At 37.6% G+C, this 14,543-nt stretch overlaps 1 protein-coding gene across 1 annotated transcript; it reads left to right on the forward strand.

The window, feature by feature from the left end:
- Positions 1 to 5,497: 5,497 nt before the first annotated feature.
- LOC140228898 (melatonin receptor type 1B-A-like) lies at positions 5,498 to 6,601 on the forward strand. Its single transcript, XM_072309168.1, has one exon. The coding sequence runs from the start codon at positions 5,498 to 5,500 to the stop codon at positions 6,599 to 6,601; it is 1,104 nt and encodes a 367-aa protein (XP_072165269.1).
- Positions 6,602 to 14,543: the final 7,942 nt, after the last annotated feature.

Genomic DNA, 14,543 nt, shown 5'->3' on the forward strand with positions numbered 1-14,543 from the left:
ACGTTTTACATCCTCTTTGCACCCGTACGTGCAGTGGGACCGGGCCTTAACTAGTAGTCCTTATTAACAAGAGGAAAAAAACCATGCCATGTATGGCATCGTTTTTTCCAGACGAAATGATTTGATGAAATGACTGATTTTACACGTTCTAATATACCTGGTACATCTGCTAACATTTTGTATCTTTTTTATTTATTTATTTATTTATTATTATTATCATTTTTTTTTTTTTTTTTTTTTTTGTCGTCTAAATTCATCCAAGTATTTGTACCTCCATTACGGTCGCTTGTAGGGGCCCCCTATGGGGACACATTTCTTATACCGGTAACCGCACAGCCACCACGGCAATCACACGAAATTGAACAGCGCCAGCCAGTGGTCAAGTATGCCTGATCAAAGTGGATGCATCAAGCTGTCACTCAAATGATGTATTATATCCGCGAAATTTACTCCGTAGGCGAAATCAATTTACATAAGAACCGTTCATTCAATCAAAATAGACTGCAATCCTCTATATTTAAAGGTAGTTATGGGAATTAAACTTCACATGATTTTACATTTAGGTATTATAAAGTTTACTGGATCGATTAACACATTATTCACTTAAGAATTGAATCATAAAGCTTAAGAAAGAGAACTACAAAGCATCTCGAGTTTGTAAAAGGCAGTTCTGCTGAAATGGAAATAGCTCTGAACAAGCAGCTTATTTCTTAGTGTTATAATAGTTGCACGGTTCGTTGCCACTTGAATCGCAAGGCTTGTCCCTTTCTAAGCTGGTTTGATAGGTGTAGGCTCACAAAGAGGTGATGTGGGCAATGAAGCAACATGAATATGTCTCACTTTTATTTCCCCTTACCCCACCCTCCCATTGCCCTATTGCGGGGGGGGGGGAGGGGGGGTCTTTGAAAATTAAAGGTCCTGCAAGCAGAATCTTAAACGATTTTTCTCCCTTTACAATTTCGAATCTTTCACGGTGTCCTTTTATAGCAGAACGGGGGAGGGTATCTTTCTGTCCACATCAGCGTAATTTCATGTGCAGATTTCTAAATCGTTCATATACACACACACACACAAACACACACACATATATTTAATTTATTCATACACAAGCGTACATGTTACTTAATATGCGTGATATATGCAATCACACATTTCAAGTTACTTAATGAATGAATGAATGAATGAATGAATCAATCAATGAATGAATGAATGAATCAATCAATCAATCAATCAATCAATCAATCAATCAATCAATCAATCAATCAATCAATCAATCAATCAATCAATCAATCAATCAATCAATCAATCAATCAATCAATCAATAACAAATATGCAGTCACATTGAAAAGCAAGGATAATAGGAGCCAGAAAATAGCATGAAGGCTAGTCTAGTCTGGCCCATTACAATTCAGGTTGTTAAAGGATTATCTTTACTGTATTGTATAGGCTACATTATGGCATATCAACCTATCATAAGTTAATGTATTAGACATCGAAGGGGATAGGTGAAATTTTCAAATACCTGCATGCCACCATCCAGCTTACTTTTTGTTTGGACCTATTTGTAGCAAGCGAGCGAATAATGATCGCTTGTTTCGTTATCCCATATTCAGCTATTAACATCATCTTAAAGCGAATATCACCAAAGTGTACTCCATTAATCAGACAGTAGCATTTGTGTGCGAAATGTCTAATACTTAAGAGGTAATTAGCATTGACTGCATAGGAATGTCCTTGATTAAAATAATGATAACGAATGTGAGACCTCTCCATTAAATTGAATATCTCTATACCGCTTATATTATATTTAATGATATTTAATATCATTAGATATATCAATGTCATCAAGATGATTGACGGGGGCCGTCAAAAGTTATAGGGTGTCGCAAAACAGGGGTGGATCAAGGAATTCCGTAAAGGGGGACGAATGTTAAATTTCTGGTGCCACTTCAGGCTTTAATTAGCTGACAAGCAAAAGAAAAGAAAAAAAGAGGCTTTAACAGGAATGTTCTCGTACCACTTCCGGGGTTAATCGGCTGACAAGCAAGCAAGCACAAAAAGGAAAAAATAAGGGTCACCGTGCGATATCATGCATACTTTTATAAAAAGAAAAAACAAACAAACAAACAAACAAAACCCACACTCACACACACACATACACACAACACAAAATTAAAGAGGGCGCGCGGTTCCTCCCTCCCCGCGATCCGCCACCGCAAAGGAAGTTTTCCATCCATGATAGCCCACTGAAGAAAATGATGGACCTTTTTGTTTGTTTGTTTGTTTGTTCGTATGTTTAAGCTAAAAATTGAATGTATATGCAGGCCTTCTTGTTGTTTCCCAATATACAGTAGGCCTACTTGATAAAGAGCAGCAGTGATAGCTAAACTACACGTAGCTTACTTCTGCCACGAATGCCGCAGCTTTTCTTTTCTTTTGCTTTTCTTTTTTTTTCGTTAGGTGAAGGAGGTGAAGTCAAGGATTATCGACAAACACCTTCTTCTATTCTAAACAAGTTATTGATCTTACACGTCGCAAGGATTTGCGCTTGATTACGATTATATACTCAGTCCATGTTGTAAAATGCACTCGCTTCAAAAGTTTTCACGCTTTCTCATCTCACTATACGTTTTCGCTTTGTCAATGTCCAATACATTTAGTTATGGTTGAATGTTTCGCCAATGTTGTTGCTGTTGGTGCTGATTTGTTTTGCATGGTTTAGTGATGGACAGCGGGTGTATAGTTCCAGGGCCGGGGTTGTGTCAGTGTATTGCCAATTCGTGAAACTGTCGAAGGCTCGAAAGCCAAACCATCTTAAAACAACAGCGATTACCTGTTGAATACGTCCAGAGCTTTTCACAAGGACAAGGCTTCGGGCTAAAAAAAGCTTCTTATCGTCGTTTTAAGCTTTAAACAATGTGAAAAGTAAACACACACACACACACACACACACACACACACAATCATGAGACATTTCCTTCGCTTGGAGGTCACATCCATTTTTAAGGCCAATTTGCCAAAATTGTATATAGGCGGCCTCGTGTGAATCCAAGGAGCAAGTTAATAACGAAACTCATCCGCGTGAACATCGAAACCAATCAACCCTAACAGCTCCTAAGAGAATGGCTGCCTAGGAGGGGATGAAATGGCCGCCTACCTTCCGATGACGTGGATTAGGCCATCGACTTAATTGCAGGCGGCGAGCGTGTTCCTTGGTAACATCCCGTCACTCGCAAGGGTGACTTGAATAGGCGTATATGGTGCGAAAAACATTACGAAAATGACAAAGCGAAAACAAGGCAGACCCAAGGCGACAAGAATGAAACCACTTTCTACAATCTGACATAAGAAAGTAATTTTTGAGAAGTTATTCCTACTCGAATATTGCAGAAAGAAAAGAACGATAATGCCTTCCGTTGGCCTTTCTGTTTGTTTGGTTTTTCAGCCCTTATTCTTGCCGAGAGTTGATGTATGAAAGTGATTTATAATGAACGTGTTCACAAATTTTCGCTTTAAAATTCACTCGAGCTTCATCGCCAGGAACGTACTTAATTCAGTTTCCACATGAAATACACATTTTATGTTGTCAAATGTTAATGCATCATTTAAAATAGGCGATTCTGAATGTATTAATCTTTATAAAATGTCGAAAAGCGGTGCAAACAAGATGTTAATGTTAATGTCACTTATCATCACACGACAAATGGAACTCGGGGGGGGTAGGACTGTATGACGAAACATTGTTGGATCTTGTGGCTAATAGGCATTGGTGCTTATGAAGCAACTTTTGTCTCTGAGAAGGTCAAAGTTGTCCGATATAATATATTTTATTCAGAATATATCTCCATTATTCCTAATTAGTCCATTAGTCAAAATTAGTCTATTTCTTGCGATGAAGCTGAATTATATTCGTCGATGAATAGGCATGGTAAAATAATCATGATTGGTTGTTTGAATTTACTGGTAGTATTGGAGGCCGTGGCTAATCTTCTTGAAGAGAAACTGATATTTTTATGTGATTTGGATGAAAAGAAGTAAACTAAGACTCCATGATTTCATGGTTGGTTTCCCATTGAAACAACGTGAACTCATCTTTGTTGTTGTTGTTTTTTTTTTTTTCTCCGCGAGATTGAAACCACGCCGGACGCGCGCTCAGCATACTCGTAATGCAGACACTACGCACATTAACGATCGAAAGCACGAATCCGCAGATGTTACTCATAGTATATATACGGCGGGAAATCCGCAGCGCATATAAAATCTGAAGTAGATGGTAAAGAACTTCTCTCTCAGCAAGTGCGTAAATTCGTTATCGATTTCTGATCTTGTGGGAACTCAAGTCTAGGAAGGCGCAACTGAAAGCATGAGGGACCTGGTTAAGCTGTCAGTAGACTAATAGCTTGTTCATTTCCAACATTGGAAGTAGTTTCTATACCTACATATACGCCGCCCCCGCCCCTTTACAGAAAATCCATTCCAAGTGCCCTTGGAAACGATTGTCGAATGTGAAGCGTTGGGCTTCGTTGCACAAATAGATGGAAAACATGCTAAAAAAAGAGGAACTACCAGTCGATCACTGAATTTAGGCACACTGAATTTGACCAATAATACGAGGGAAGATGGCTTGATTGTTCTGATCAACCAATTTGCCTGATTCGCGAAATTGCTGCCGTGTTGTGTCAGCGTGGCACTGAATGTCCTACATCTCGTTATTCGGGCTGAATCGTGAATTGCTGCAACATATAGACACGGTGCTCTCGTTTCCTTTCAACGTCTACATTGTCGCCTGACGGGCGGGGTAAGTACATTTTGACATGTGTCAATAGGCGTTCACGTTTCCACTCGCAGTGAAATCAATGCGAAGAAAATCACTTTCCGAATGATAATGTCTTACAGAAAATAATGACATTATGATTAAATTCCCATCATAATAGTGCCATGTGTCTGTGGGGACTGGCACCAAGACGTTGCAATTCAATATCCATGTTTGCTGTATTTGAATCCAGCAACATGATAGAAATCAGGCGGGTGGAATTAGAAACGGAAAAAAAAGCCTGAGATTATGTTAGCACTCCTTGACGAACAATGGTAGGCGCTGGTTTCCCGGGATGAGGGTGCGTTTGCACAGATCATTTTCCACTGATAACAAATTAGGAGAGTTGAATGCAATTTCCGCCTTTTAGCATCGTGTTCTAAGAATATGATTCTGCATTTAGCAGTGAGGCAACGGTGATGGTTAGAACCTGCATCACTTCTGCTGATGTATTGTTTACCAGTCAAACTATACTCTGTCACCTGGTAAATGATTAAAAATCCACCATTACATATCACCAGCCTATTAAACGTTCTCCTGTTTTACTGGTCTCTTCGTTTTATTGATTTCTTGTACGCATACCCGACATATCTTTAGAAGGTGTTTAAGTTCCAACATCTTTGGTTATAGCTTTTTCATTTTCTTCTTCTTTTTTGCTTTCCACCGATAGAGCTTCTGGTGATCATGGCTCTCAGAAATACCAGCTCCGCTTCAGTGACTCTTCCTTTACAGACTGGGTCCAGCGATGACTGGAGAGAAATCGCGACAGGTTTTGAGTTCAGCAATTACACCTACCGCACCTTGTCAGCCTGCTTCATCCTTGCCATCACACCAATTGGTGTCATCGGAAACAGCATGGTTATCATAGCAGTATGTCTGTCCCGAAAACTGCAAACGAAAACGAATTTGTTCGTGATTAACCTGGCGTCGCTCGACCTTCTGAACTGCGCCTTCTTTCCCGTCCAAGTGACGATGCTGCTACATCGCGGCAGCAGTCCGCCGAGGCTGGGACCTCTCTGCCCGATAGCAGGGGCGATCGTCATCACCACGAATGTTGGCAGTGTGGTGACCCTAGCCGTAATCGCAGTGACAAGGTGTGTGAAAATCATCAAGTCAGGCTCTGCATACCACAGACTCTTCACCCGCAAAGTCCTCGCCTGCATGATTGCCGTCTGCTGGTGCTATCCGATCCTGACCATGGTTGTGCCTCGGGTAGCGGGCTTGGGCAGCCTTGGGTATTCCAATCGCTACAAACTGTGCCTCTGGAGCGACGAGCAACAATATCAGATTTACATGTCGATGATGCTCTCGCTTTCTTTCATCCTTGCCTTTGGTATTATCACCGTCTGCTACGTGACCATCGTGGTTTTCGTTCGTATCAAGTCACGTAAGGTCGCGCCCCGCCGCCGGGAGCAGGTCTTTCATATCAGTGTCCAGCAGGAAGATACCGGTAACTCCGCGCAATCAGAAAACGCGCAGCAGGGAAAGCAGCAGCGCGGGAAGCCAGTCAATGCGCGGGAAATCAAAGTCACACAGAACCTGGCGATTGTCATCTGCACCTTTTTTCTCTGTATTATGCCGTATGGAGTGTGTACTCTGATACCGGGAAGCTACGTGCCTTTTATCTGCCTCTCACACCTTCTTCTCTTCAACTCCATCATCAATCCTTTCATCTATGCCATGAAACACCCCGTCTTCAGTCAAGTGTTCAGATGTATTTTCACGTGTTCATTACGTAGTATTCCCGAGCCCACGCGCGAATTGCGATCAGTGCTCAATATGACTTGATCAAGGATGAAAGAAGGGGGTGAAAGAAAAAAAAAGTCCGGAGAATATCCGAATCTGAGTTCACGTGATCCTCAGTGACTCTCGCAGAGTGTTCAGACACACACAAACACACACACACAAAAGAGTTGACCAAAGCGGTATCGCTAGTTTACGCGATGCGTGTATATGTGTCAGAACGCTGACGTCGTATACTCGTAACGAAAACGAGAATCGCAATCATCGTTTCGAACTTGAACTATAAAACAAATCACTTTTCCGTGTTTGTCTGAACAAAAGTCAAATTTCGCGCGCTCTATGGAAGAGGTCCGGGCAGAGCTAGCGGCGATCATATCAACATGCGTAGTGGAGGACTGCGCATCGTTACGATTTTTTTTTTCAAATCAGTCGAGATATTGTGTATGAACGGTCCCTAGGCTATATATACGATTACAGTATTATTATTTTTTAAAGACGTAATTTCTTTATTGAGTTTCTGTGTAAACGTTTTTGTGTCTGTGTCAAAATATACGACGGAGGATCACCTGTATAGACACTGATAGACAAGTAAATTCCTTTTCAGAGAAAGTAATACCTTTCATTATATTTTTTTTTTCCAGTTATCTCCTACGTTTCTTATTCGCGTTGAGATGTGTATGTAGATGTCGACAGAGAATAATAAAAAGTCCGGGGAAAAATCATGTCAATTCAATGGTAATGCCATTAAGGAAATTAAACTGTCAGTTTCATACTAGATACAATGTGTGGACTTATCACCATTCTGCAACAGTGCTTCGTATCAATAGCGCATTATACCTCCTGCGATATACCCGATACCCCAGGATGAGACGTCGTGATAGTTTAAAATGATATAACAAGTCCTAACGGTGAAACTTACATTTTGTCAACTTTGTCATATTCTTTGGCTGATGTAACAGCAAAAATAAGGAATGCTGTATAAAGAATAATGCTCTGCCATAAGAGTTTGTGTAGACATTTTACAGTTCGTTATATCTAACTTATCAAAATAGATAATGTCGCTCGATGTTCAGTGGGACCATAAATAGTAAATATATAGACTAAAATCAAAGAAACAAGGTGGTAGTTTTGAGGGATCCGACACGAATGAGGAAAAGGCTGTAGGTATTGCAGAATCCCGTGTTTTCATATATCAACAAACGGCGATCGATGTCTAATACGGGCGACTTCTCAAAAAGTATGGATGTGGGAATTGTATCAAGATCGGTGTAAAAAATACAGAACATCGAAATTATGTTTTTGGTTGATAAGTTATACCAACTGCAACCCCACCAATATAGATAATATCAAGGAGGCGTTATGAAAGGAGTATAAAAATTTGATTTGCAATCCATGCAAACACATGTTCGGTTCTGCAGCATTACAGTGACATGTCTAACATGCATCCTTTATATGCTTTTATCCCTTGCTCGGCGCCTCTCTATATCCCAGACAAAACTTAGGTTCGAAAAAAGAGTTTCACATTTCATTTCATTACAAGCTGCATATCAGCGTCAAAGTTTAAATGAAATACTGTACTAGAATTTGTTGAAAATAGTTTAGGTAAAAATTCAAAGTTGTATTTTCGTTCTCCTCGTAATGTGCCGTCGTAACGAAATAGAAATTGGTTCCTCTTATAACTGAATATTTCACTCTAAAAACGCAAATGTTGAATCAACATTTAAAAGGGCCGAGGAGTGACAGCATTTTTGAAGTGTTGCATCCAAATTTTAAGATAACATTTTAAATGTTAAATCTAGCAGGAAAACCAACACTTTGAAAATGTTGTCACTCCTCGGCCCTTTTAAATGCTAATTCAACATTTGTGTTTTTAGAGTGTTGTATAAGTAATGCTCACATTTTGCGCATGTTACTTTTCTCTCATTTAATCTAGTATATTTGATATTTCAAAATAAGGTACATTGTACTCTAATAAAGCGGGCTCTTAAGTTAAAGATGTAGCATTTACGAGTAATGTATATTGCATTAAATCTGTTCACTGCTGCTCGAAGTCAGAGCGCACACATTCATTGCCAGGACATTGAAAGAGAGAGAGAGAGAGAGAGAGAGAGAGAGAGAGAGTGAGGTGCACCAGGGGAGATCTTTTCTGCTGTGATAGCGCTATACTCCTGATTACTGATGCGCTCTGTAGTTGAAACATCTGGGTACCACTTGTCAAGTGCATAGCGGTGTCGAGCATGCCATCATACAGGGGAGCAATTATTAGTTTCTACTCCATCCGTAACACGCCCCGATGATATTATAGCGGACGTGCCCTTTGTAACCGAGGCAATTTTCCTTCCTCGGTTAGTCCTTCGGGGTTACTTAAAGCCTTTGGTCGCGTGGAAGCTTGCTCGTTAGCATTTAAGTGCTTTCGTGGTGGCGTCGCAAAAAAGATGATAACTAAAACGCAAACATTGTATTACTATATCACTGTAATTTGATGCAGAGGTTATAATGTATGACTTTTTAAATTTCATGTCACAAAAAGGAAGTTTAGTCATGAATTCGAGTGCAGACTATAACAACATTTTTTTTTTTGTTGGTATAATGAGAGTATTACCTACGCTACTGTTTACAGCAGACAGATATAAAACTCTAAGATTCCATATCTTCCATATTTGACGTCTGGTTTGAATGAAACGTTTACCGCTCTGTCTTTTTGATTCCATTATTTGTATCAAAACAGCTCGAATTTGACCTGTAATTCCAGTGTACACGTAACAGAGTCCTTAATTGGCAAGTATTTTTTATGCGTCTTATTTGACTATTAGCTGTGTTCACCGCATCGCAGGGTGGAATCACCTAAGTAAGGACTTTCATAATATCATGTTATACCTTGAATAAGTTTAATTTGGCATGATCACAAGCAGACGAAGAAAGAATGGAAATGAATTGAGAAAGGAGAGATAGACTATTCTTACACGACGAAACACTTAAATCTATAGTTTAAAACACCATTCAAGTGCAATAATTTGCCATGTACAGCTAAAATGTCTTCACTTTTTTTTTTGGTCGAAACCACGGGAATTTCATCTCAATTCTATACTGTATTGTGTTAAGTCAAGTAAAATGGTTATGTCAGGTCTATGATTATCAATAGGTGTAATCGAAATAAATTGTTGGTGGAAAATGAGCAAAGAAGATGGATGTGAATACGGCACTGATTACAGCACTAACAACCAGGATATGAAGTGTAATGCACATTTCTATTGTATTCTTTTGAAGAAGAAAGTGATGAGAAGTTATTCATCATTTTATGGATAATTGGCTGTTTTCAGTTGCCAAAATGTCGATGTGAACCTGATTTCTTGTATATAATCATACACAAGATTATATTAACCAGCGTCTTGAGGAATATCTTCGCATTAATAAAACACTGCAAAATACTGCTTGTGAAATCTTGAATGCACAATATATTTATTTTCATATATGGGCCCAAAACTATGGAATGGCCTACCAAAATCTCTTAGAGAAGCATCTTCCATTGATGGTTTCAAAAAGAATCTCAAGACATATATTTTCAATTTAAATTGACAATATTGTATACCTGTATGTATAGTATGTGTACGTATATAGGCCTATTGTTTGTTGGTTTATTGTCTTATTATTTTTTGTGATACTGTTGTAACGTGACACAATATGTACTCTGTTCTATAGCGCCTTGGGTATCTTTTTTAGGTAGAAATGTGCGCTTTATAAGAGTCTCACTATTATTATTATTATTATTATATGCACACACACAAACACGCACACAAATATATATATATATACATGTATATATATATATATATGTATATATATGTATATATATATTATATATATACATATTATATATATATATATATATATATATATATATATATATATATATATATATATAAAACTATGTATGTATGTTTTTCTGCTATGTTTTTCTGCTAAACAAGAATGATTTTGTTGCTGTTGTTGTTGTTGCTGCTTGCCGCAATAACTCACGGTTCAACAGCTCCAAGGATAACAGCGTCTTGGTGCATTTTTTTTATTATTCACAAAGTATCCTATCATATTTAGCTGCATCATTTTTTCTTTCCTCCTTCACGTTCTATATATATACACGTTATATATATTCTATTGCATCCACGAAGCAACTGGCGCCTGTCTTTAATCCACCAAATCCACTCACCGTGAAGTATGTTAATCTATCCCACTTGCTTGGACAGTTTCTCTTCATTTTAACATGCCGATGTTCGTGTTCCTAACAATGACGTTATGCACACCGGGCTTGTATGATATAGATGAGCACTTCACTTTTCTGATCTGCGAAAACTGCAGACAGTCATTAGCGAGGTTTGATGAGTACTCGCTGAGAACACGGTGATTGATTAAATTTGACGGAAATGGTGAAGTCCATATTTCATGTCAAACAAGCAACCGGCTTCTCCCACATTTTCATTATTTATGCTCTGGGTGAATGCAATGATGACTGTTTTGAGAGATATCTTTATTACGAAAGGAACATGTAGTGTCATAAATAGAATCATCGTCTAGACTTACATGTCACAAATATTGGTTATCGACCGCAGTCTCATCTCACAGTGTTCTCGGTTGCAATCAATCAGAAAGTGGCATGCCCACCACCGTTGTGTTTGAATGTGATGTGATTACATTTATCGAGCTATCATGTGATCCTGTATCATAAATTGACAGTTTTAGCTCACATGTTGCAAGATGAAAAGCGCAAACATAATTGATGCGTATAAGCGTATGACAATGTACCTATAAATATTATTGATTCCATAAATTGCAAAAAGAAATGATATATTATAAGTTAAGTATTGCTTTACTTTGAGAATTTCCACTGTCTGCTTACTTTTACTGCGATCAGTTGAAGAGTTCTAATTGCAAGTGAATTGAAAAAAACAAAACAAACATTTAATTTGTATCGTTCTCTTCATCATCAGATCTCGAAGTAAAATGCTCTGAAAGTGTTTATTACTATTAATACTAACCGTGTGTTGACTGTGCGCTCCAATGCTGTTTAACCTGCCCATGCCTGCAATTCCAACTATGGAGACAACTCTTTCACTCAGCTTATACGATCCTCACAAGTAATTATCAAGCATTGCATGTAGGCATAGAGACAAGATTGTGAGCATGCAGGATCTCAAACACGGACTCATCATTGAGGGGATCATGAGCAGAAACCGTGGTCGTATCGATAGTGACGTTGGCTCACGTACCCGGAAAATGCCCGGGGCCATAATTAATCAACGTCGCGCGGTCAATGTTTGACCAGGGAAGTGGGAAAACAAGGTGATCTGACTTCAGAGGGGCAAGGATGCGTTCCCACGTGGTTACCATGTGTCACAGGTGCTGGTCAGTCAAGCGGCTGTTTTTAGTCGGTGTCTTCACAAGCTACCCATGATAGCATGGCATTTCATGTGTCCTTTAGGGTTTGCAGCATTTGAAACGAAACGAAAAAAAGAAGAAGAATGCATTTTGTAAAATGCATGTCTTTCACTACAGATGATTGTCACACTTTCTCGTCAAAAGGGTGCAGTCCCTGATAATAACTGTTGTCTAGCTACAATTTGGGTAGGTCTTTAAGCAAAAAATAAACAAAACAAAACAAAACAAAATAAAAACAAGCAAACAGCTAAGTCAAAAACACTAAACGAACAAACAAAACAGCAGCAAACGATAAAACAAAATAAAAACGGATGGAAACAATGTGCAACTTCAAATTATCTGATAATCTAGTCGGGAATAAACTGTAAACCAATGATATCTGTGTTTCTATCAAGTTGTATGTATACGTATTGTATATACATATAATATTATATATCTATAAATATATATATATATATATATATATATATATATATATATATATATATATATATATATATATACATATATATATATATATATATATATATATATATATATATATATATATGTGCGTGTGTGTGTGTGTTTGCGAGTGTGCCAGTGCCTAGAATAAAATGCCTATATTGTCTGTATGTGGGTATGTGAAGGCCTACATAATATGTATGCATATAACATAAACGAATGTGTACGTGTAATTACCTATGGGAACCCCTCTTTCTACATAGCATGCATAGTAATATGCAAATATATGAATATCTGTAAATATATGTGTTAATGGTTCGTGTGTGTGTGATCAAATAGTCTAATCTCGACTTTTCAATCCTTTTGGGGTCAATACAGCGAAAAAATATTTCCGTCGACAATTATTAGTGCTTGTCCTTTCTTCTCTTTTTTTAATAGATATTCAACAAAAATTGCTTCACTATCAATATTTCAGTTCTAATTGTGCTTTATATATTTCCATTCTACTTTATCTATTTCCATTCATGAAAAGGTAAAAAAGATATATATCAAATACTTTTATAAATCATGCAAATTGTCTACAATTGTGAGAAATAAAAATCTTAAAGTTTGATTTAAAAGCTACGAAAGAATGGATGGAAATAATGCATAGATTGCAATGGTGAAAAATTAAATATAGCGATTGAAAAGGGTGATCTACTGAAAAGCAGAGCTTGTAAAATGTCAATATCATTAATATCACAGATCAAAATTATTGCTCCATAGATTGAATCCACTAATGCTGCGATACCTTTACGGGAACATGTATGATGCATGATGCGTTCAAAACGTTAGTGCGTTTTTTCAAGGATGGACTGATGGAGATGTGCTGCTGTATCAATCAATACCAAGACACTCGGAACGGATATGTGACCTTCAGGACTCGAAATTAGCACGGCGATCGTTTCTTTGCAGATTCAGTCTTCCCGCAAGGTCAGATATCTGGTAAAATTCCATCGAGTTTCCATATTAGTTTATGAATATGCGTGCACATCATTCCTACAACTGCTACCATGAAAAAACGTGAATCAACCTATTAATGTAGTATCATACATTTCCAAAGCATTTCAGTCAACAAAGACCTAAAACTGACATGACAGACAACACAAAACAAACCAACAACTACGCAAGCAAGCATACACACACACACACATACATAATATCGCTGCTATGAAGGTACGATATTGACGAAATGATGAGACGTTTCATAAATCCTACCTTATTCTTTATTCTATAATTTTTAACAGGGGGTGGATATTTTTCTTTTTATCTAAATGCGGAAAAGAAATGGAGCTTTCATGTAAAAATTTGCTGCTTTGTTGTGCAGAATTCAACATGATTCAAAACAGTGGTGATATTGTTAAAGTTCAACTTGGAGCTCATTATCTACACTCTTGAGGGGTATATATATATATATATATATATATATATATATAAATATATAAGGATAAATAATTATAAGGAATATAATATATATACATATATTATATTCCTTATTCTTTATTCATGGAAGTCATGAAAGCACAGTAATGTTTCTTTTTGAACATTTTGCTATAATGCTGTTTTTATTAATAAAGTTAAATGTATGTATGCTATGCAAAATCTCTGAGGAATTTGACTTCAGAGCATAATATTATGAGATAAAACAGTATAGAGCAAATTGTTATTATGATTTTTTTTTTTGTTGGTCAAATACGAGATTTCTCAAGCATTAAACAAACAACTGTAAACAAACGCTCACTTACAGAAGAGTAACCTAATAGACGCCCACTTTGTACTAGAGAAACACAACACCATTTCTTAAAGCTTTCAAAACATCTTGCAGATTTTGACGATATTGGAAATGTATTACACTGTATAATAGAGCTTCAGAAACAAGTGTGTTTTTACCTTCTTCGGACTTATTTCAGTGTACGTTTTCCGATCTCTTCTTTTTCACCTCTCTCGCTCCCTCTTTCACTTTTACATGAGTTACTTTGATTTGTTGTATCGCTTTATGTATAATATGATCCAAAATGAATACAAACAAGCAAACGTTGATGCGGAAATGACGCTGAGTAAAAAACAAAAATCG

The sequence above is a fragment of the Diadema setosum genome, chromosome 5 (assembly GCF_964275005.1).
Source record: "Diadema setosum chromosome 5, eeDiaSeto1, whole genome shotgun sequence".
Taxonomy (NCBI): Eukaryota; Metazoa; Echinodermata; class Echinoidea; order Diadematoida; family Diadematidae; genus Diadema; species Diadema setosum.